Source organism: Lutjanus erythropterus, chromosome 8 (genome assembly GCF_056507025.1).
Source record: "Lutjanus erythropterus isolate fLutEry1 chromosome 8, fLutEry1.hap2, whole genome shotgun sequence".
NCBI lineage: Eukaryota > Metazoa > Chordata > Actinopteri > Lutjaniformes > Lutjanidae > Lutjanus > Lutjanus erythropterus.
This window is the reverse complement of record NC_139324.1, coordinates 1,283,490-1,307,860: the sequence shown is the minus strand read 5'-3', so window position 1 is coordinate 1,307,860 and position 24,371 is coordinate 1,283,490. Positions and strand designations below refer to the sequence as shown.

Sequence of the window (24,371 nt, the reverse complement as noted above, 5' to 3'; positions counted from 1 at the left end):
AAACTTAATGATGATAAATCAGAGGTGATAATAGTAGGTCAAATACACCCCACGAGCCTACCTCTCAGTAAATTTGGCTCTCGCAATCAAAATGTTAAGCAGACAGCAAAAAATCTTGGCGTAATTTTTGATGCAGACTTTGGTTTTGAGGCTCATGTTAAAAGATACGGTCTTTCTTGTCCTCTACTGATTTGCACAGAATTATTCACACTTTTATTTTTTCTAGATTAGATTACTGCAATGCACTTTATGCTGGCATCAACCTGAGCTCCATCCATCATCTGCAACTAGTTCAAAATGCTGCTGCTCGAATTTTTAACAGGCACAAAAAAATGTGGACACATTACTCCGGTGCTAACTGACCTACACTGGCTCCCAGTTTTATTTCATATTGATTTTAAAATTCTTCTTCTGTTAACTTTTAAAGAATTAAATGGCCTCACTCCAAATTATTTGAAGGATCTTTTGATCCCTTATGTGCCTCAGCGATCACTGAGGTCTATGGATGCAGCTGTCCTGAATGTCCCCAGATCTTGGCTCGTGTCCAAAGGTGACCGGGTATTTGCTGTCAGAGCCCCTAGGCTTCAGAACAGTCTCCCAATCAAAATTAGACAAGCTACTTCATTAGTTTCTTTTAAATCTTCACTGAAAACCTCCCTTTATAGGAAGGCTTTTGCAAACTGCTAATCAAAGTCAATTGGTTTTTCCACACTGCTCTGGCTTGGTTAACTTTTTTTAACCAATTTTTATGTCTGTATTTGTGATGTCTCTATTTGGTGACTTTTATCCTATGCATTTTTACCTCCTTTTGCTTTTATGGTGTGTTGTTTTACTTGCTATTTTTTCTGTACAGCACTTTGTAACCTTGTTAAGAAAAGCTATATAAATAAAGTTTATTATTATTATTATTATTATTATTATTGGTATTATTATTTAAAGTGATCCTAGTTTCATCACTGACTATGAAGACTTTATTATCTTAAAACCGCAGAAATAAAAGTAGTCTATGCTATGCGAAGCTCAACATCTTCAGACAAAAGAGTGTACAGACAAAAGAGTGGTGTCAATCTTCCCATCTACTATCAGCAAGACTGTGAATAAGTGCATTTTCTAAAATGTTGAGTTATTCCTCTAAAGTTTTTAATTGTTAAATAACTTGAAACTGAATTTGGAATAAAAGTGACAAACGCTGGCCAATTAGAGTAGAAAACAGCCAAAGCCTTAAGAATTCAAATCACATTTACAAAGATTTTCCTCTGTTATTATCTTTTTTTCATCTAACCATTCAGTAATTAGTAATTCTTTGGTAGTCATATTATCCACAACTCAATTCCACTGCACAAACACAGCAGTTTTAAATGCAGGAGCACACTCCACGCTGACTAATGTCTCTCCCATTTGGCCATCAGGCCACAGCTCACATCCTCTGTGTTATTGGAATAATAACGAGCATCAGCAGCCACAGCTCAGTCAGATGATGCATTCAGCAGAATCCATTAGTCCGTCTTAAATAAAGGATGAGATATGAGCTCAGCTCTGAGGGCCCAAAACAGAACAGCCAGGAGTGTACAGTAAGTGCTCCTCTGAAATTCTCCACACAGAGATTATGAGCCCTGAGGACACAACATTAAGGCCTGAATGACAGCAGAAGCAGAAACCTTGCCAATGTGTGCACTTCTTCTGCTTCACCTAAATGCAAAGTAAGCCACAGGTGCTAGTTTACTGAGGATCTTTCTTCAAATGATAGAAGAACGATTTTATAAACATTACATCCCCAATTCCAGAGAAGTAGGGGCATGTAAAACCGAAAAGAAAAAACAGAATGCAATAATTTGCAAAAACTTTTTGACCTCTGTTCAGTTGGATCCAACATAATGGGGTCTTCACAGATGTGACAGTAAGTCATGTTTTTAATGCAGTTTTAATGTAGTATCATCTGAGGGGTCAAAGGTCACAGGCATTCAGTGTTTAATGATTTTTCTGGATTCTCTGTATCTTTTAATGATATTAGGAATTGTAGATGGTAAAAATCCCTAAAATCCTGCAGGTTTGTGTTGAGAAACATTTTTAAACTGTTGGACTATTTGCCCATGCAAGCTTGTCACAAAGTGATTAACCTCGCTTCATCGTGGCTCGAGAACAGCTGAGCCTTTCACGGACACCCCTTTAATACCCAATCATGATACTTTCATCTCTTACCAATTAACCTGTTGAATGCTTAAAACTGTTTTTTTTTTCTGAGCATTCCACAACTTTCCCAGTCTTTTGCTGCTCCTGTCCTAACTTCTTTATGGTGTGTTACAAGCTTCAAATTCAGTTCACTCAGTTGAACATTAAATATCTTGTCTTTGTACTGTTTTTGATTGAATACAACTCCAAAAATATTTGCAAATCATTCCATTCTGTTCTTATTTATGTTTTACACAACGTCCTGACTTTTTTGGAATTAGGGCTGTATGTAAAAACCATCTCTCACAAAGAATTAAAAATATCCATCTGACGAATTACTTTTAAATTATTATGTCATGTTTAAATAGTACCCTATGTTTCCGAACATGCTGTTGGAAAGGAAATGCACTGCCATTTTGATGTCATAGTTTCCAGCGAACATATTGTGTGCTAATGAGGGTCTATAAACTGAGGTATAGGACCCAGTCCAACTGTCTTCCCCCAGGTTTTATTGCCCTATTTCCTCTGTGATTGGACACTATAAACTGCTCCAGCACATGCATTCAGTACATACACCCGGCGTCAGATTGGAAAAACCAACAGGATTCCCTCATTACTAATAAACAATGAAAATCTGTGCATCCACTGTTCATGTCTGCAGCTGTTTTCATTCATATAACATTCTTTTCTCTTTTTTTTGGCAACACATTGGGAAAAGCCAAACAATAAACTTTGTCTGCTTTTGGCTTCACACTTAACCCAGTGACAAGAGAAAAATATGTTCTCTAGCCATGTTCTTGTTTCACAGAATGTGATAAAAACAGCTATGACATTATATCAAGATCAAACTCTTTTTCATCACACACTCACTGCTGCGCCATTCTTACCAGGATGTCCCCTTTCAGAAGAAGACCAGGTTCAATGGTGATGCAGATGCTGGTCTGGCTGTCACCCTGAACGTTACTGCAAGAGAAAAAAGAAGACACAACATGTTAGACAGTGAGTCCACCTTCATCATTATTGCAGTGAAACTGATCACAGCACAACGCAACATCTCTTCGTTTCATCAGTTTTCTTTTTGGTGTTCTTGTCCGGGTATAACCAGGCGCACATGACTTGCATCGTTCTCTAACAATCTGTCCTTTGCTTTAACAGCAGCCATCACAGAGCGTACTGGGCTAATTTTGGGTATTAGTGTCTACATGATTGTCTAACTGGTAGAGTGGGATCAAAGGGTGGAGAGTGCTAATAGGGATCATGTGAGGGGAACTGGCGAGGAACATGATTCGGGACTTGAATGAGGTTGAGAGTCTGGAGGTATATGTGCACAGATTTTTTCACACTTAGTTATTGTGTTTGCTGTAAATTTGTTTATAGTATTGACACTATTGTTAGATTGGACATGATGCAAACAGTTAAACAACAGCAGCTTTACAATCTACAATAGTAACTTCTTACCACTTCATAGCAGCTCTGGACTTAAAATGAGGGAGAAAAAGGAGTGAGAAAATTAAGCATCAGCGAATTTAAAACTGCACTATAATATATAATAAACCAAATAATGATGTGTCATTTAAAAGCTTGCCTGTAGTAACAAATCTGTAGTGCATTATCACTTGACTTGTTGTGAGCAGTTTCATGTAGGAACTATCTTCTACAATCTTCTATTGTAGAAAGAAAGTTGTTCTGGTAGGTTCTAACATAGGAAAAAAGTAGTTCCTACACAAAACTGCTCACAAAAAGGTCTGTGGATTATCCTGAGTAACCAGATCCTGATTTCTGGAAAGACACTGCTGCTTAAATGTTTGGTGCACCGTCAACAAAGTGCCATCTAGTTCCATTATATTCAAGAAAAGGCAGACATCTCTACAGCTGATATCTCCAAAACTCTACAACTCACACCAAAACAATCTGTATTGACAAAGAGCACAAGTAAGAGATAAAATATGTATTTTTGATTTTAGGTGAACTATCCCTTTAAGCATTGATAAGTAATGCTACCTCAGCAAAGCTGCAATAGATCACAACATTTAAAACTGCTAATTATTTTATTTATCAAGTTATTAAAGTTTAAAATATGAGTTAAGTGCACAAGCACCACTGGATCGTTTTTCAGAGAAACCAGACGATTGTTACCATTCACCCAGATAGAATCATTTGTGTCTGTGTTCTTTTTAAACTGTGATACTGTACAGTGGTGTAAATCTGGCCTGTGTGCCTGCCTCACCCATCTGAGGGAGGTGCAGCTCTCCCCTCTTATCCCTTCTTCTAACCTCCACTCTTCCCAAAACAGCAAGAGAAAAGCACAGAATCCATTATTTCCTGTTTGGCCCTGGGAACCAGCGGGGTCCTCTGGCAGGAAAAGTCTGCAGGCGTCCACACAGATGCCTGTCTGCCTGTTTCATTGGCTCTCCAGTCACAAATAATACTAGAAGAGATTGCGGGATCTAAAGTAGGGAAACAAGAGTCTGCAGCTGGGGAGGCTAGCTAAATACAATAATGTGAGGCAAGCACAGAGTGTAAACTGGCAAGAGGGATGATATATGTGTATATTGGGGGGCAGGGGAGTTGAGGGAGAGGCTATAAAGGAAAATCAGGGGTTTTATTATTGAGCCATTACGAGCTTGCTATCCCTGGAATCTTGTAAAAGTATTTGAGTGTGAGTGTGTTTTAAGACTTACTAGATCCCAGATGTGTACACGGGCTGCATGGCCTGGTAGATTTTGAGGAAAGGACGACAACCTGGAACACAATTTTTAAAAAAGTTAAATAAAGTGTGTAAAAATGCTTATATGTGAGTGCATATTTGTGCATGACTCTCACCTCCTTTAGATTCAAAGTTGGGGATACCATGCATGATGACATGGTGAAGGAACAGGGGTTTGTTGTTGATCTTGATGTGTCCAGAGAGCAAACCGCTGAAGTACTCGACATACCTGAGCATAGCAGAGGTAGAGAAGAGGAAGACATGAGCATACTGCTAAGTTCCCTTATGTCAAATTGTATCAGTATTCCTGATGTTTGACAGCAAAAGGATAAAGTTATAATCCTGTGTTCATCACAACAAAGACATACATTCTTTGGCTGTGACCTCTGAGAGCAATATTTTTTTTCAACTTGTCAGCTGCACAGAATAATCCAACTTTGCACCTTGTTTTAATCATAAAGTCAATGAATCCATTAAATATTTTAAGGCTGCACTAATCAATATCTTACAAATATAATTAGAGAGTGGTTTGTGCCTTTGTGTCCATCCATTTCTCCAATCCACATTCTGGGAATCACCTCCAAATTTGCCCCAAAAAAATATTCAAGAGGCTGGTCTTTGCATATAGTGTTTGTTATCTGTGTTTTTATAACATCATTATATATTACATTTTAAATACATATTCATCAGTTTTACTTTTAACGTCTGAGACCTTTATTTTGAAATCCAGAACTACTGTCATTGGGAATTAGCATCTAATCTACCAGACAATAGGAGAAGAAAAATAGTCACACTGATGTTTGCACCATGTCTGAAAACAAGCGCCAATATCTGTTGTGATGCCATCAGACGCAAGAGATTGGTACGCGATAGCAAGTCAGGCAAGGCTGGTTTTACTCTGAAAGATAATTTCCATGCAACTTGACACTTGTAAACAGTATCATGAAACATAAATTGATTTAATTTCACTAAAATTAGGTAGCTAGATTGGTAATTTTTAGTTTCTCACTAGATTATTCCAAGAGGGGAGTGTCTTTGTAACTACATTTGCATCTTTGTATTTTATATTGTATCATTTTCTCACTGGATAATAACAGTCATATTTGGATCAATTTGGACTCCAGCTACAGAAGACAGCTGTTTTCAGAAGAAAGCGAGGGATAAGCTGGTGAATGTAGTGAAGCATTTTGCATTTTGATGATGTTGTAAAGCAGCATGGAATCATGGGAGTTATTGTCTTCATTGATAAATAACCACCACTGCCGATGAAAATCTGTCTGGCATGACTCAGGCAGTCAATCATATTCATGGGCGAGGTAATATTTAAGTTCTAGTCACATTACGTTTAGTCATGTTCACTGACTTCCTTCATCACTCTCTGATGTATCCTGTGTTTACAGCATCAGGCTCCAGTACCTTGAATAAAATTAGATTAGATTAGACCTCCTTTAGGTCTAATCGTTTTCAAGAAAAATAAAAAAAAAGAAGGAAGGGACTTAAATACAACATTCTGCTTTCTGCTTGCTGAAATCACTTTGGTGCAACTCGATTGAAGTCTATAGGAGAAGTTCACTAAAATCCGACATATCTATGTTGTATGACCTTGGATGAACAAACTCCTCTGGAAAAAAGAGAAAAAAAACTAAAGAGAATAACATACTGACTGATTTTTTTCCAAATGTGCTCATTTGTTTATTTGCTGTTGATCTGAAAATAGCATGACTGACGTGGCACCTCCCACATGATTCAATTGAAGTGACACCAGAGTTTAGTATAATGATGTAGTGTTTCTTCCTTCTGTTTTTTTTTTTTTCCTTGGGCGATTTTTTTAATGCAGAAATGTTACATATTGTACCTTTAAAATTAATCAATGCAGCTTTTTTTTTTTTTTAGTTCATAGAGAGACAAAGATTTTTGGAAAACAGTTCACTTTTGGGTCAAACTGAAGCTAGAAACACCAAGTGAAGAGGACAAACCTTTTCTGAGATGGCTGGCCCACAGGAAGCACTTTGTCTTCATAGAAGCGCTTCATGGCAAACCTGTCCAGAGCCTGGTCAGCACTGCATTCCAACACAAATACACGTGTGGTTAGTTTACTTATTTTCAGTCCATTATAAGCAATGTACACGTAGAGTGTTTCAAGCATAAACAGTACATGTGTGCAGCTTCGTCATGATTCATATATCTTGTTGATCATCAGAGGACAAAGAAAAAAGCAAACACAGTAGACTTAGTCATGTCACATTAGACATCTGAAAAGTCTGCACATCATGAAAATAATTTTAATTATACCCTCACATTTCATGCAAGACCCTCCATCATCATTCTTAAAGGGATGTTTTTTTGTAGGTAGAGTTGTATGAAGTACTTTTGCATAGTCAGTGTATTACCTACAGTGGATGGTGGTTGATGGCATTTTTGTTTGTGTTATTAGGTGACTTCAGTGTTTTAACAGGACAGATTCACCAGAGTCACACAATAACACAAACAAACCAACCAATCAAGATGGAGGCAGACTATAAGGACTCTATCTTTATTTTTTTCTGTGAAATGATGCTGATTATTGATTTGACATAAACATAGCATAATTATTCACCTGACTGGCTAGAGGATTTGGGCTCCTAATAGCTAAACAGTGATATGGTTTTCTTATTTTATGCGTTTAAACTGGCAAAGACCTCAGAATTTGTATTGACCACAAGTCAAGTTGGAGTGGTTGTTTTCACCCGAAAACTTGTGGGGTCATGACGAAAGAGCAAAACACCCAGATGGTTTGTTCTCATTCATACGCTGACTATGGATAAGTACTTTATACAACCCATATTTAATGTCTGCTATCACACAGGTGTCAATACAAAAATAAGAATAAAATTAATAAGACGAGATGCATCTGGCACACTAAACAAGAACACAATAAAATAAAATCATACGAGCATTTCTCACTACATACATTCAGTAGATGATGCATATACAGCACTGTGAATATCAATGTAGACATTCATGATACTTCCTATTATGTCATTCAGTGTTAGCAAAGTGTGTCCAGCCCCCATATGAAAACAAAAGTGGCCTCAGTGTTGACAGATTCTGCGAAAATTCCATTAGGCAGCTCAATGTAAAACATCTTAATGCAATATTTTACCTCACGTCTGTTCATAATCTGGCATTCGGCTGCTACTTAAGTTTTCAAAGCAACTTCACAGCAGCTCTAAATCGACTTGTGGGATAATGGGATTACAGAGAAATCTAATACTTTTACAGCAAAAAGAGAGTGTTAAGTTTTTCCTGGCCAATTAGTGTGTCTTTCAGAAACAACAGGGAGTCATGCGCTCCTCTGATTGTTTAACAGTTTTCAATTTCCTTCTATTTTGGAAGAACTAAAAACAAATTCAATGATAAAAAATATAGATAGAGATAAGAGTCTCATGATCCAGTGACTATTTAAGCTAACTCATTGCTTTCTGCTCATAATTATTATATCAAATACTTTTCTCTGAATTTCCCCAAATAAAAATGTTGTACTCTGTTCTCATGTTCCATCTCCATCGCTCTGTTCTTCAGATGTGGGTTCAGTCTTGTGATGAACAATCTAGTGTTCTTCTAACTTTTTTCCCTGATGCCACCCCTTCTCCATGTTCTTCTCCACTTAAATCCTTATGTTTTCACAGAATTACAAACTCAGTTTGCCCCTCTGTCTCCTTTTCTGTCTGACTTTCTTTCCACTTTCTTGAAACTGTGCAGTTGAATCCTCTGCAGGTGGAGTCGTGGTTAAGGACCTACCTGGCGGATATGTTGCTGTAATGCATGTAGGCTGCAACCACCACTCCAGTTCTGCCCCGGTTGCCCTGAAAAGACATCAATCAAGCAAGAGTCAGATACAGACGTTGCCATTGTGCTGACTGCAGGTCATCAGCCGGGAGCCGCAAGTCACTTTTTATTTCTATTGTTACTACAACTAACTGATACTCACACTGGCACAGCTGTTTCAGACCTATGAAACCAGAGATGTGACTGGCTGGGGGACTACTGATTAGTCACCACATCTGCTGATCTATATTCATCTCCACCCAGCCCTTTCGCATGTTGCACTGCTACGCATACATGAACAAAAAAAATAAGATGTGCATGGAGGCTGTCTGTGCACCCTATTCCCAAATGGTGGCATACAAGGACAGCTGTGGACACCACAGATGCCAGATGACCTACTGTCTTGCACTGGGCATTTAGTATTCACATTGCGAGGTGCAAAATATTAAACTGAGGGTGCAATGCATGATTCTGTATCCTTGCAGAACCGGACCTGACAACAGATCTTATTTTCCAGGCCATGATGGTGTATTTTATAATTAAATTTAACAGGGTATTTAGTTGATGAAAAATATAAGATTCAAATGTAAACCAAATGGAAGCCTCATTACCAAAATAAAAAACAAAAAATTAGAACCTGCAATCACTCCATATTAGATGATTTTTTTTAAAACACTGACTCAACACAGTTAAATGAATTTTTACAAAATGTTTCTACAGTTTAGGATAGGATCCAGTTTAAAAACTCAGGCTCTCTGTTATACATTTCCATGTGTATAAGTCGGCAGCATGACGTCAGTTATTTTTCAGATGTTAGAGAACTTCTTAACCACAGAAGACATTTTAACACTGTTTTTACAGGCTAAATAGTCCATCTCAAGACTTGACCACAACTGACAGTAAAACTAGCAGTTTCCCCCTGTAAAGATTTACTTTCACTTGTGATATGTGACTGTAACTTATATTTATTTGCTAAAAAAAAGATCGAGCTTGCTAATTCACTGAGGTGACGTCATTTTACATACCTATCCATCTTCACAATAAGGATCTCTGTGGAGGATAAGTGTGTTCCACCTTATAAATATCGCAGCCTGACACAGCGTGAAGCCCAGTGGAAATGATTTGTTGATACGGGGAAACCCAACACGGCCTGCTTCCTTAGTGACCACCACAAGCCCACACTCTCATCACCAGCGTTACTCAACTCGCAAAAAAATAACAGCAGTTGTTATGGCAGCCGACTTGTTTGTAACCTCCCTGTGGGAACATGTTGGAATGAGGCACAGAGCCTCAGGATCCAACAGTTAATTCTTGTGTTGCAAAACACAATCAGAAACACTGCGGGGTTAACGTGAAAATGATTAGGTCTTACATTCGGGACCTCGGCCTAGTAGTTTTTTGGAAATGCTTTTTATGGTTTGTGTCGGCATATTTAGGAGCCAGATGAGTGTGGTTTGCCACAAGAGTATCATGTGATGCAACTAAGTTGAGGCAACAACAGGAAAATATTGGTCAGTTCCGTTTTTATGGTATTGTTAAGAGTAAACTTAAGGAGCCATGATAAGTGGCGTGTTTTACCCCCCTAATTTGTGTTTTCCTAACCCTCGACCAACACAACCAAACCCAAACAAGCAGACAAAGAGACAAACTCTCACACACAAAGTCTCCACCCTGACTCTCAGTGAGGGGAAAAGTCATTAGAGACACACACAGCCAACAGCTGCAGCCTCAGAGGAAGTGGGGGTCCTGAAAGGAGCCTGAGAGCACCCCCTACTGTCTGGAGACACTTGTTCCATCCTCACAGCATGCTCTTGTTTCTTCAGTCTCACCTTGTTGTGGATCACCACCACATTGTGGGTGTCTGCACTCAGCCAGGTGTCCATGGCCTTGCAGATGCTGCAGATTTTGTCCAGGGCTGGAGCGTGGTGGTCAGGCCAGCCAAAGTCCAGCACCTTGGGATTAAGTTGGCTGATGTCATAACGCTTCTCACTGAGGTTGAAGAGCTGTGGAGGAAGTAACAATCAACACTATTATTACAAATGTTTGGTAATATATATTGACAGAAAAGAGTCAGTGTTATTTATGATTTAAGACTTGATCATTCTTTACTTTGACTTGTTCCCCCCACTGCCTTACTTTTGAAACAGTGGGTCCTTCAGGCAAGGTAAACAACTGTAACAGCTACCTAGCCAAGTGCCAAACCAAAAGGTTTTCAAAGATAGAATCAGGAGGATTTGTCCAAGCAGTTTGTAAACATTCCGGAAAGATAACTGATTGCTGAGTCTCGTTCTCTTGACGTCAAACACCTATGTTTTAGGTTGGTAAAGCATTCCAAGCACAGCAAAATAATGAGAAAATAAGGAAAAACAGATAGAGGGCAGGGTCTCTGCAGATACAGCTACCACCACACACTTCTAGTGGGTCATAATTGATGATTGATTGATGATTATGCCTTTAAATACATTTGATGGCTACATACATTAACTTATGGTAATTCAACGGTGTGAAATAGAGTGCTGCAGGGATTAAGAATTTTTGTATGCCAACACAGAAGTTAACATCACTCTGATTTCTCTGACAAAAATTCAGGTTCAGGAGCTCATCTACAGGACCTGTGAATGTGAACAGGTTGGTCTCCCTCAAGCGGCAATTGTCCAATCATAGCTCAGCAACAGATCAGATCTGTCCCAGTTGAGATGTCTCCAAATTGATCCAGAAAAATCACAAGTTTCTCTTGTGAGTCTAACAAAAAGAATCTTATCTTCGTGTTATTCTTATTATCTTTCTGTTCAAAACCTAGAAACACAGGATTATGAATGGGACAATTTTAAGGAATGGACAATTTTAAGGAATGGACAACAAGAAATGAGAACTGTTTGGGGCGTCACACCCTTAAAGAAGCCAGTTCCTGTTGTTTACGGAGGGTGTGCCACAGGGATCCATTTTAGAATAAATATAAATGCAAATGTGTTTAATACACATCCACAACTGACACTCAGAAAACCTTAAAACTGCAGGGATGTTTCCCACCTTTTAAAATAACTTAGAAACAAAGCAGCTCAGTAGCAGCCAGTGGCCATTAAAGACCTGATGGCAATAACAAAGGCATCAGATCTACAGAGATGGATGCAGATATAGATGTTACATAACCACTCTGTTGTGTGAACATGTGTGTGGATGTGTAGTTCAGAGATCAGCTGACGATGGGCTGATCTGGGAAGTTCTAAAGTTCCTCCTTCAACGTTATGTGCTTCATTTATTCTGACAGTTAATTGCTAGCCCCCTGCCAGGATCACAGATGTACACAGGAAACTGTACCAGGTAGTTGTGGCCGTGCTTGGAGCGCAGCATGGAGGCAACCTCCCGCAGGTTGGCAGCATAGCTTTGCTCCTCCACACTGCTGGGGAAAGAGACGGAGATGATTCTCTCTGTGATGTAGATCAGGTCCAGCTCGTAGTTCTCCTCCAGGGCCTGCAGAAGACTCACACTCCTGTGAGACAAAAAGAGAAGATTTTACCCTTCAGCGTGGGTCATCATGACAATTCAAACTGCACTGAGCAATCCTGCATATCAATGATCCCACTGTGAAAAAACAAAGCAGAGGTTGGCTGCTGGACTGCAAAAGATAGCTAAGAATATAATACCCAGAAGTAATGCAGCACATGTGATTTATACACATGTGCAGGTCAGCTAGAGTGTGATCACTTTAACTATAGAATAACCAGGACAAGGATGTGTTTATGCTTTCTGCTTTTCAATTTGGAAGTTTCTACCAAGTCTGCTACAGGATTTCTATTCCGGACCATAACTTTAACCTTAAAGGGATGGTTTGGATTAATGGGGTTGAGCAGGGTCAGCAGCAAAATGTATTTCATCACTCAATCAGTTTAAGTGTAAGCTATATTCAGAATATTGTCACCCCTAACCCTTTCTGGTAAAGTGACACTACATAAGCCAAATATTATTCTCCAAACCAATCTGACTCCTGTAGCAAATCAGCAATTTTACCTTGTACAACAGGGAACTACTGGTCAAATGCTGCCTTGATTAGATTGTGTTATTGTGTGACTTCCATGATGTATATGTATTAAAACTCAGTTCAACAAAGAAACCTGACTCTGCATTTGGCAGCAGACCCCAGTAACTTTTAAAAAGTCTGTTTTACCAGGTAATAAACATTACCAGTGTCTGATAACCAATAATGATGCATCAGTAATAACTTAAGCATTCATTCTTATATGTAGGGGAGACCAGGGATGGTAGTAACACTTTTTAGCATCAGTAACTCAGTAATTTTTCATGCTGGATCTCTCAAACGTTGTTACACAATACCCATATTTATCTACTACAAATACAATTCTACTGGACATCCACTTCACAATCACAGATTATGTGAGTTAATGTAAAATACAAGGGGTTTCATTGGTACAACCTACCCCACTACTGGGGTGGGTTCTAACCCCAGCTGGGGATAGATGTAACAGTCTGAGGTAATTTGCTGATTTAAGACCCACACTATCCAATTTATATAAGAACTTAATTTAAAAATAAAGAATAAGCAGTTTTGAATAAAGTGAACAAGTTAAAAAATTGTCTAAAATTGTGACTAAATCTTGACTAAAACAAACAACTTACATGTGACTTAAACTCATTAAAATTTTCAAAAAGCAGCTAAGACTAAATTTAAAACTCTTGTCAAAATAAATAATCTTGTGTGACAGCAAAGTAAAGCAGTGAAAATATTTTAAATATAATCTACACTTAAAGTGACATTGATTTTTCTAATCTGCCTTTTATTTTAAGAAGGCTAAAATATATTTTGTTGCTGACTCTGTCCACAGCAGTACATCAGTACATTGCTTAGCTTCCTGCACCAATACTCCTGCTGCATCTCCAAACTGGGGGTGTGTCGACCGCCATCTGCTATCAGTAATATGATATGAATAAGTAGCTCATACAACCCTACTTCAGATAATCCTTATTATCCTTTAATATAAGTAAAAATGGCAAATTCAGTAGAAGTCAGTTTGCGAGTTAGGTAATAAGCTGACTGTTCTTTATATTAACAGTTTCCTTTGTGTTTTTTTAAGCATACGGTATGTGACTTTAAAATCATCCCAAGTAAATATTATTTTTGAAAAACTCTTCTGGTGGAAAGGTTTAATACAGATGACCTCACTGCCGCATGATTCATTCCTGTGATTTAAAATGGAAACACTTGTTTCTTTCACTGAGATGTCACAAGACACTTCTCCTACAGTATTGTTCTTTAACCCCTGTATGTCCTTTTCAGTCCATATCATCCTAATTTAGTGCCAAAGCATAAAAAACAAAACCACTTGCTTTATCTGTAAGCCTTGTTAAAACCAAAGCTATGTGTGTCCTTGATGCCGCAAAATACATGTAAGATTCTGAAGAGCACACAACACAACATGCTCCTTCACGACTTCAAGAAACAAGTATCCTAATATGGGAAAGGCAACGCACCACATGAATGCCATATCCACAATGACATCATTTCATCCCAGTGGGGGCAGATTTGCCACCAAAATGGAAGGTCTCCCCTCTGCATTAAACACATGTTGTGTTATTAGACTCTGACTGTCTGAGATGGAAAGCAGAGCGAGGAGAATTTGATTAAGTCGATAAACATGCCAGATTATAAAAATATCACAGCATACCAAATGTGTGTGTGTGTGTGTGTGTGTGTGTGTGTGTGTGTGTGTGTGTGTGTGTGTGTGTGTGTGTGTGTGTGTGTGTGTGTGTGTGAGCAGCTCACAGTCCAAACAGAATGTGATCGTCTTTGTTGGTGAAAAGTGTTTGGGTAGAAGGTGGCTGAGATTTTATTTGGTCTGGTTTGTCTGGAGAGTGAGAGTGAGTGTTGAAGGAGGGAAAAGAGGCATGGGTGAAAAGGAGAAGGGAAAGAGAAACTGTAAAAGGAACAGTCCACCCAAAAAGTTCACTCAAAATTTACTGATTGATAATTTAGTCACAGGCTGCTAATTCTAAAAATACAGATCTCATGTCCTTGCTTTGCCTCAACAATATTGCTTAGGGAACATGTTTTCTGAATCAATGTTTTAATACTTTGTGAAATACACTTATTCACCTTCCTGCATGAGTTAAGATAAGAAGATCAGTGTCACTTTAACAGTGGTCCTGTGAATATACAGTCCGATCTCACTCCCAACTTGTCAGATATGGCAGCTTGATCAGTGCACTTTAAACTATGACACTGTAGGTACACATCTAGCATCAGGTTTGCATGTGCAGGGCTCTGCAGTCTAGTTAGCGATAAAAAATATGCAATGTCCACTTAGACTTTCAAAATAAAGGCACAAAAACAACTTGGTTAGTTAAGGCAGCAAAATCTCTTTGTCTCTTTAGGTTAATATAAGTACATCACAAAAGTTAATGTACATGACATAACTTATGTAAGTTATGTATGCAAGTTACTTAAGTTAAAAAGAAGTCAAAGTTGACTTGTTGCACACAGCTCAATAACCCCAGTCTCCAGGTTGAAAGCCATAGTTCTGCACATAACTCTCCATAACCATGTCGTCTTTATATTTCAGTTTTTGTAAGGTCATAAAAATAGGACATTCCATGTTAATTTAAAAGCCTCAGAGGTGCTAGCAGACAGATTCTGTCACATTTGAACAGAGCTAGACTAGGCCTCTCTGCTAAGCTAGGCTAACCAGCTGCAGGCTATATTTACAGGACAGATATGTGAGAGGTATCAATCTTTTCATATAACTCATGGCAATAACATGAAAGTGCTTATTTCCAAAACATTTTAGCTTTAATTTCAAAAGCTTTTTGACAGATTTTTCATTTCGGGTTGAACCATTCTTTTAGGAGCCTGAGCTGATCTTGTCTTTTTTTTTTTAAAGTGTCTACCAAGAGCGTGGACGGTGAGATGAAGAGGTTAAGGGAGAGGTGTCTGGCCCCTGAGCACCCAGACTGCAGCATATTTCCCACATTTGTCAGCTGTGAGTAGCCCCAGAGGAAATTGCTCATGTCTGGGAGAGAAGATCTCTCCAGATTCACTCTACAAATATAATGTAACCTGCTCTGTACTGTACATCTGGAGCCACTCAAAACTTGCTTACTGGAATTTATTCATCACCAGTGATAGAGGAGAAACTGATATGTCACACATGTTCTCGACAAACATCTTATTTTGACATTTTTGTGAAGATAGTGTCTTTTTATGTTTGCAATTTACCAAAACTTCTTTTTGTTTATATCATTTCTTTTATCTGCATATCTCTCATTCTTTCTCTCCCTTTAGTATTTCCTTTTCTCCTCTTTTTCTCTTTCCTTTTCCCTCTCCATCTCTGCATGTCTACGTCTTTTGCCTCTGGCTGTAGTCAGGGCCAATATAGACCTACGGTTTGGTTCCATTCCAGATCCAGCAGCATGCGGCGACCGGCCGAGGGCCAACCTGCTTCTCATCAGCCAAAGAGATGAAGCGATTGCTCTTTTTCTGTATATCACGTTTGATGAATGACGCATTATCTCAACACGCTCAATTTCAGCGCTGCAGTGATCTCATTTGTGCATTTGGACAAACACCAACTGCGAAAATAGGAATGTTTTATCAGGAAACTTGAGACATTATGCCGTAAAACATCTCGCCAGATATTTCTTAGTAATAAAAGTGAACAAGCAGGACTTCTGTCTCCTATAGATAAAATACTGAGACCCCTCCTTGATCCCAGTTTGTGTCATCAAACTTTCTGATGGTGAACAACATGGTTTCTCACGATCTTGAGCGTCAATGATCAGTCTAGATTAAACTCAGTACTTGGATTGAATTGATCATCTTAAGATAGGAAGATAGAGAGTAACTAAGTACAACTTTTTCTTTCATTCCCTACATTTTCAGTTTATTCATTTTGTACTTTCTGCCCCTTACATTTTAAAAATTATCTTGTTACTTTAGTTTTAATGGATGGGGGGGTTATTGATTATTTCTCTTTCGCTTTACTGCGTGCCACTTTCCAAACATCAAGACAGATTTCAACCTTCAATCAGAAAAGATGATTCCTTGGTGTATCCACCAGTGCACAACACAGACAACAGATGTAATGAGATGAAAATGACGTAAAAGACACAACAAGACTGACATGATGTAAAAGATGTGACGAAACAAAAACAACATAAGAGCTATAACAAGTCATAACAAGGCAAAAACTACGTGACAAGATGCAAAAGATGTAACTAGACAAAAACAATGTAAAAGGCAAAACAATGTAACAAGAAAAAACCTACATAAAAGACGTTACAAAACAAAAACAATGTAGAAGATAAAAATTATGTCAAAGACACAACAAGACAAAAACAACATAAAAGAAGTGACAAGACGAAAACAATAAAAGCCTTAACGAGTCTTAATAAGACAAAAACTTAATAATCTTAATAAGCCAAACACTATGTAACAAGGTAATAAAAACAAACAAACAAACAAAAAAAGTAACTAGATGAAAACAACCTGAAAGATGTAACAAGATGAAAACGACATAAAAAACTATTCGGAAAAGGAGACTGTGCTTCAACAACTAGATTCTCAGTTGCGTGCTAAACAGAAAATCCAGTAAGCATATTCTAAAAAAATTGAAACAGTAGCACATCAAGTCCTCAAATAAAGGAGGACTCACATTTCACATATTTATTTGGCTCACATTACAAAATATAAGAAGTATCAAGACAAAACCAACGTAGAAGACATAACAACAAAAGCAACAAAATGAAAAGTAGGCAATAAGACAAAAAATAACTATAGAGGGAAACTCATCTGCTGTGAAAAGGTGAGGTTTGTTTAGCTTTGCACAGATACAGCTGATAGAAATATTTTTCAGAGGGGTGTTTTTTATTTCTATATTCATTTACATTTACATTTTAAAGCCTGCACTTTTTCACTTTTACTTGAGTAGAGAAGTTGAATCAGAACCTCTACTTTTAAGAATTATATTTGTATAAAATGTGTAATGTGAAAGGGATAATGGCACAAGCACATAGAAATATCACATGAGTGTGAGAACCCGCACAATTGTCACAGCTTTTTAGCTGTTTTAGCTCAATGTTTTGGTGTCTATTTTGGACTTACACTTGTTGGGTGGCCAGAAACAGGCATTTTTTCACTGAAATGTTTGCCATAAAAACTTCATAAGGTGTTAAATGTCAGTCTTGTGTTTACAGCTTGTTCAGCTCCGTCCAAGTGACAAGAAAAAGAAATGCAGCTTTAGAACATCTGTCTCACCAAACACTGCAGATTTTCTTAAATTTTTAGGCCTGCTATTTTAGTTGTAGCATAAAAAGTACCTCTTTATATACCCTGTAACAGAGCAACTGTTTTTTGTTTAAGAAAGTTCTGAATATTACTCACTTATCCCAGAAACAAGCTACCAACTTGAAGCCATTAACATGTAAAAAGCAGCTTCAAACTTCTAGTTCAGGGGTCCCTAACAGGCGGACCGCCAAGTCCGGACCCACACACCGTCCTATACGGACCCGGACCTATAACCAATAAATTATTAATAGATTTTAAATTTTGACAGGACACTTCTATTTTAACTGGCGCAACTTTTCTAGTCTTTCCGGCTCTGGTTTAGCTGATCAGGAAAACCACAGACCAACTGCAGAGAAGCTACGTGTGGTGGAGACTGTTGTAAATGACGGAGTTTATTACAACAGTCAAAACTAACGTGATGGTTAATGACATCAACACCAACCAGATGCACTTATAAAATTAAACAACTGTATAAGGAGGCCTATACGTAAAACAGGAGAGTCTGTGTTTCTCTGTGAGAAACTTTCAGATCTTCTCACAGCAGAGTGAACAGGTGAGGGAGGAGAGGAGGGCAGACTGATCACTAATCAATCACTGATACCGTCGTCATCTCGGACTGATTAAAAATAAAAAATGCCAAAACAGGTCACAAACCAAACCTGGGTGTCCACACAAATAAAGTCTTTATGTAAAACACTGCAGAGTGTAACATCGTGCTGTTTACAGACAGTCTGCTGTCTGTAGTTTGACAGAGACAGAGAGGGTCGTGTCTAGAAGGGAACCCTAGACCCGCGAAAGATTGTGGGAGTTTGATTATTTTAGTAGAAATAACGAACACAAATCTCGCAAGAGTTGTGCAAATAAAGAGTTACCTTCCAGTCCTACCAGTCAAAACATTATAGGTGTAACATATAATGAAGTTCAAGTCTATTATGCATGCCTGTGACTAGTAATAAACTAGAAGTTGAAATGAAGTTCATATTGATGCACCTATAATAATGCATGCTTCATCATGATGTTTTACTGTTGGTGTGTGTGTGTGTGTGTGTGTGTGTGTGCAATTTCATGCATATAAAAAGGTTCTATGCTGCATAAAAAGTGATTATTATGCAAGACGCCAGAATGTAGAGAATAACAGTTTAAGTTCATCTGCTTTAAGAACTGAACTTCAAGGTGTAAAATACCCTGCTTTGATGAAGCATGCATTATGATAGATGCTTCAATATGTACTTAACTCTATTTTACACATACAATAATAACTTATGATCCTGCATGGATCCTTTATATCATACTATGAGTCCTTATGGCAGTGGACTGTTGAAGACCATCAGACAGCCTCTAGTTTATATCTAGTCAATTCACATTCACTATAAATGCTCCCACAACACACTATAGTCTTCATAGAATGTGTTACCTAGCAAGGTAATTAAAAGGCATTTAAATGAAAATGAATGAAAATTTAAAAAATGTAAGAATTTATGCAATAATATTTGTAGTGTGATTCACCTTTGCAAACCACAATTGACCCTTCCTAAGTCTTGCTCTGTAACAATTGAGCAAACCTGGCATCTCCACCAACTATCTCCATTTCCTGTCAAAGCAACAACAAGGATCACACCTAAAAGATAGAATCCGTTGGATTTGTCCGAGCTGTAAATGCACCAGAAAGATAATTTGTTGTTGTGTCTCATTCCCAGGACATCAAATGAGGATGTTTTGGGTTGATAAAGTGACCCGGGCGCAGAAAAATAATGAGAAACACAGGCAGAGGGCTGAGTCTCTTTAGGAAAATGTTGCATATCATGCCTTTAACTTAACTACTGTTAGCAAAACTCTAGCTAACTAGCTAGCTAATGTTAGTAAAATGCTAGCTAACTAGCTAGCTAATGATTGACATAGATTAGCTAGCTAGTTAGCAAGTGTTTTGCCAACATAAGCAATAATATGTGGATATATGTTGCCTTTACAGATCCCCCACCAACGTTTTTTAACCATCTTCAAAATTCAGTTTGCTTTTCATCATAGATGAGCCTAGCATAGCAAATCTAGCATATCTAAGTACAAGAAACAGGAAAAGAGAAAAGGGACAGGACTTATGACTGACCTATCAAATGAACATCTGTGTAATAATAACCAGAAGTAACAAAGTAGATAATTTTTCAAAATAGCTAAAAACTCAATACAGTGCCTACAGTATGTTGACTTCCTTATCAAGCCTCACCTTCAGTCATATTTTTGGCACTGTCCATTACAGCAACAGATAAAAAGTATCTGTCTTTATAAGAATGTAAATGATCCTGTATGGACCCACTAACCTGACTGGATACCTCCATTTAATCACATCAGAGATAACTGTCATATCTCTGCTGACATGCCCTTAATATTTCCTTTATATGGATGTAAGAAAAACTGAAATGAACACACACACACACACACACACACACACACACACACACACACACACACACACACACACACACACACACACAGTGTTTTTATAACTTTGTATCAATTCTTTGGTTTGCAGAGAAGGAATCAAACTGTCACTCAAGCTTGACACAGCACTTCAGCATGAACTGTTGTGGTGTCAAGTTTTACACATTAATTACACAACTGACAACATCTGTGACTCCCTGAGGGCCGAGGTGAGAGGGGCTGACACCAAATATCTTTTTGTGCAACAAAACAGCGTGAGGCCCAGTTCAATGGCAGGGCATGTTGCTTCACTAATTCCCCTGGTAAAATCAGCATGGATCATATTACATCCAAACTTTTCATTTCAAAAACTTCACACTGAACATGATAGAGATGGTTAGGGTTGTGTTTAATATTTGTTTCACCTCCTTTATCTTTCTATCTGTCCTTTTGGACAAAACAGAAGAGATTAGTTCCTAAAATAATTCAGCTAATGGAGAGTCCAACAAGACAAATTAAGCCTTTTAAGGGAAACTTGCAGCGAGAAGAGAAGAGAAGAGAAGAGAAGAGAAGAGAAGAGAAGAGAAGAGAAGAGAAGAGAAGAGAAGAGAAGAGAAGAGAAGCTCTTACCTCGATGGTCTGCGCCTTGACTCCACACTCTTTGAAGATTTTGTTGAGCCCTGCAAAACACAGAGAAGAGCTTTATCATTGGGCTGCATATAGCTGTCATACCAACAATTACACTTTTAAAACATACAAATACAAGGAAATAAATTTAAATATGTCCAGCAACAGACCACCAACTCACCATCAATAATGTTACGTTCCGTCACTAATAGTTCTATTGATTGTGGATTTATCTGCTATTGATCTGTGATTTTACTGTTTAGAAAGGTAAGGCAGTTCAAGAACCAAGCCATTCTCTGCTGGTACCACAAGTTCAATCTTGTTAAAATGAAAATATGTTAAATTGGTGAGGGAAAAAAAACAGGTTGCTAACCATTTCAAGGGTTTGTTTTTATATTTAATTTATGCAGACATGTTCCATTTCAGTAAGCAGGGTATCTTCAACAAAGCAGCACTCACTATGCCTGAAATGAGCCTGATAAAGGTAAAACTCATGATGGACTAACTACATTTCCCAAACTTAGGGTCGGGACCCAGAATAGGTCGCAGGTTCATTTTTATTGGGTCACTTATTGCACAGTTAAAGCAAAATAGTTGAGAAACCCAAAATTTCAAGGTAACTTACTTCAACAGACTTTTGAGCCCAACTCAAGCTTTCAAGTTTTGAAAAAGTTTTACCACCTAATAATGTTTTGTTGATAATTCGCTTTTCTTTTTGAGATACACTTTGCATTTAGAAACCCCCCAAAAAATGTATTTCAGAAATTGTTGAGTAAACTCACTGAAGCAAAAGTGAGAAACGGTCAATAATATTTTCAATTGCAACCATTTCATTTTTCAAGCACCCAAATAAAGACAAAGCAAGCTCACGTCACTGTGAACAACTTTTGAAATACAACTCGAAAATTAATTTTATCCAAAAGCAAATTAACTCAAGAAAAGATTATAAATTAACTAAAAAAAAGATTACAGGTCAGCAAAATGTTATTTAGTTGTTTTTTTTTAAACAACTAACTCAACACACTATTTGGTCCAGCATGATGGGAAATGTTGGCCTTTGCTATAATATTTGAGTATGAAGCCTCATTCTGATTTGCTCCTGTTTGCCCTGTTAGAGTTACTGCATTATAAGCTCAACACTTCAAATCAACACTTTCAAATTAAAAGCCCTCTAGCACTGGCCTCCATTATGAGGAGGAGAGTACGATTGTTGGTTTTTAATCAGGTCATAAATGTAGTTGTTTTGGCAATGCATAATTTCTTTTTTTTGCAAGTTTGGGACCTGAGGAGACCCCAAAGTTCTGTTTTGGGTATTGGGTATTGAGTTTGGGAACCCCTCTAAAAATAAATCTATAGAAATACTAACAGTTGCTTTACTGTACACATAAGTGCTTATATGCACCTTGTGATGGGGTCTCACACAGTCACACAGTATGTCACACCATGTGAGGGGGCGTCACATGGCACCTTCATAAAGCAAACCAGAAAAGCCCTTGCTGAGGCTGAAGGTGATTGACTGTGTTTGGCTCCACCATGCCTCATCTGCCTCACCTCCTCCTCAAGAGGTGGGGTGGGGGGGTCAAAGGTCGTGCAGACTTGTTCACTCCCCTGTGGTGTGAAGGGTCACATGTACACAGGAGGAAATTGTTATCCATATTCATCCATTAGATCAGATGGGCCAGCTAACCACCGCTGTCAAGAGCACCGCTGGATGAGTTTCAGCCTGCTCTGTCCTCCTAACGCCCGACTGACAAATAGAGACAACATCCAGATTATGTGTGTGGGCCTGTGTGTGAATAATATTCCTCCATTGTGTTATTACATTACAAAAATTAAAATTTGTGCAAAAAACGCTATTTTTGTGGCAGCGCAAAACCAGGCACAACAACCAGCACATACAGGTTATTGACTGTAGTTTCTTTCCATCCAGCCGTTTATCCAGTTTTTCCTTGAACTGAGTCTATGGGCACCATTTTCATGGCAGTGCAACAAGCGGCGCAACAACCAGCACAAGCTGGTTGAACTGTTGATGGGGGTACAGCCCTATCTAAACCCACTCTAGAACAAAGTCAGAGCCACTGCAGTTACAAGGAAGTTTGTTCCACTTAACACTTTACTTTTACCTGATTTTGTCTGGTTTTGAAATGAGGTTGCAGTAAGGCTGAACGATTTATCGTTTTCTGATCAAAATTGCGATTTCAGACAACGTGATCACCTGATCGCCAAAGCTGCGTTTTTTTGCAGTGCTCCTGACTGACCCAGGATCTGTTGTGGCAACTATTTTACACATACATGCCGTCTCCCTACCATCCTGCCAAGCTCACCAATCAGAAGCGGCAGGCTACTCATGGACAGGTCACGCTAACCAATCAGTATTAACCTGCACCCCGTGCTTTGTAACATTGACGTGTTTTGAAATGGCTTCAGCAGAACCAGAAGCGGAGTTAGGGGATTTAATCGTCAAAAGAAAAACTGCACGTCGGCCATTTGGGAGAATTTCGGGTTTGAGGCTGCAGACGTGCACCAGAAACAGGTACTGTGCAAAACCTGTCGCGCTAAAGTTGCAACATCCAGCGGAAACACAACCAACTTATACCGGCATTTGAAAAATCACCACAGGCATTTGCATGAGGAGTGCATGACGAAAAAGTCCGGTGAAAAGTCTAGTGAACATGATGCTCAGGCCCACTGTAGCAAACAGACTACAATTACAGCATCTTTTGCCAGTATAACTCCGTATGACAAGAGCAGCCGAAGACACCGAGAGATAACGACTGACATAACACACTACATTGCCAAGGACCGTTAACACGGTCACCAAAGACGTATTTAAAAACCTCCTCCACACGCTGGACAGAAGATACGCGATTCCCTCCCGCACCTACTTCAACCAGGTTGCCATCCCACAGCTGTATGCAGAGTGTAAAGAAAAAGTGGTAACAGAGCTGAAAAATGTGTAGTATTACGCCACGACTACTGATATGTGGTCAAGCAGAAGGACCGAACCGTATCTTAGTTTGACTGTGCATTTCGTAAATGACAACTTGGAGTTGAAAAGTCGCTGCCTGCAGACAGCAAACTTTCCCACTGACCACACCGGAGAGAATATTGCCCTGGGATTGGGAGCGTGTCTGTCAAGCTGGGGTCTGAAAAAAGAGGACCAGACGTGCATCACAATCGACAATGCAGCAAACGTCATCAAAGCTATGGAACTTATTGAGTGGACCAGACCTGTGTGTGTGTGTGTGTGTGTGTGTGTGTGTGTGTGTGTGTGTGTGTTCATTAATTTATTTATTTATACGGATTTAATGTGATGATGCGTGCGAATTGTCTTCAGTATAGTCAGTAGTT

The 24,371-nt window shown here is 38.6% G+C and overlaps 1 protein-coding gene across 1 annotated transcript in view; it reads right to left on the bottom strand.

Moving 5' to 3' along the window:
- tns1b (tensin 1b) overlaps positions 1–24,371 on the bottom strand; it is a 311,171-nt gene that overhangs the window by 69,302 nt on the left and 217,498 nt on the right. Inside the window, exons 6-13 of the mRNA XM_084724224.1 lie at positions 21,024–21,073; positions 12,002–12,173; positions 10,513–10,686; positions 8,657–8,721; positions 6,853–6,936; positions 4,993–5,105; positions 4,851–4,911; positions 3,057–3,132 (exon numbers count right to left, since the gene is read on the bottom strand). Coding sequence (XP_084580350.1) covers positions 3,057–3,132; positions 4,851–4,911; positions 4,993–5,105; positions 6,853–6,936; positions 8,657–8,721; positions 10,513–10,686; positions 12,002–12,173; positions 21,024–21,073 — 795 coding nt within the window. The remainder of the gene's footprint in view (positions 1–3,056; positions 3,133–4,850; positions 4,912–4,992; positions 5,106–6,852; positions 6,937–8,656; positions 8,722–10,512; positions 10,687–12,001; positions 12,174–21,023; positions 21,074–24,371) is intronic.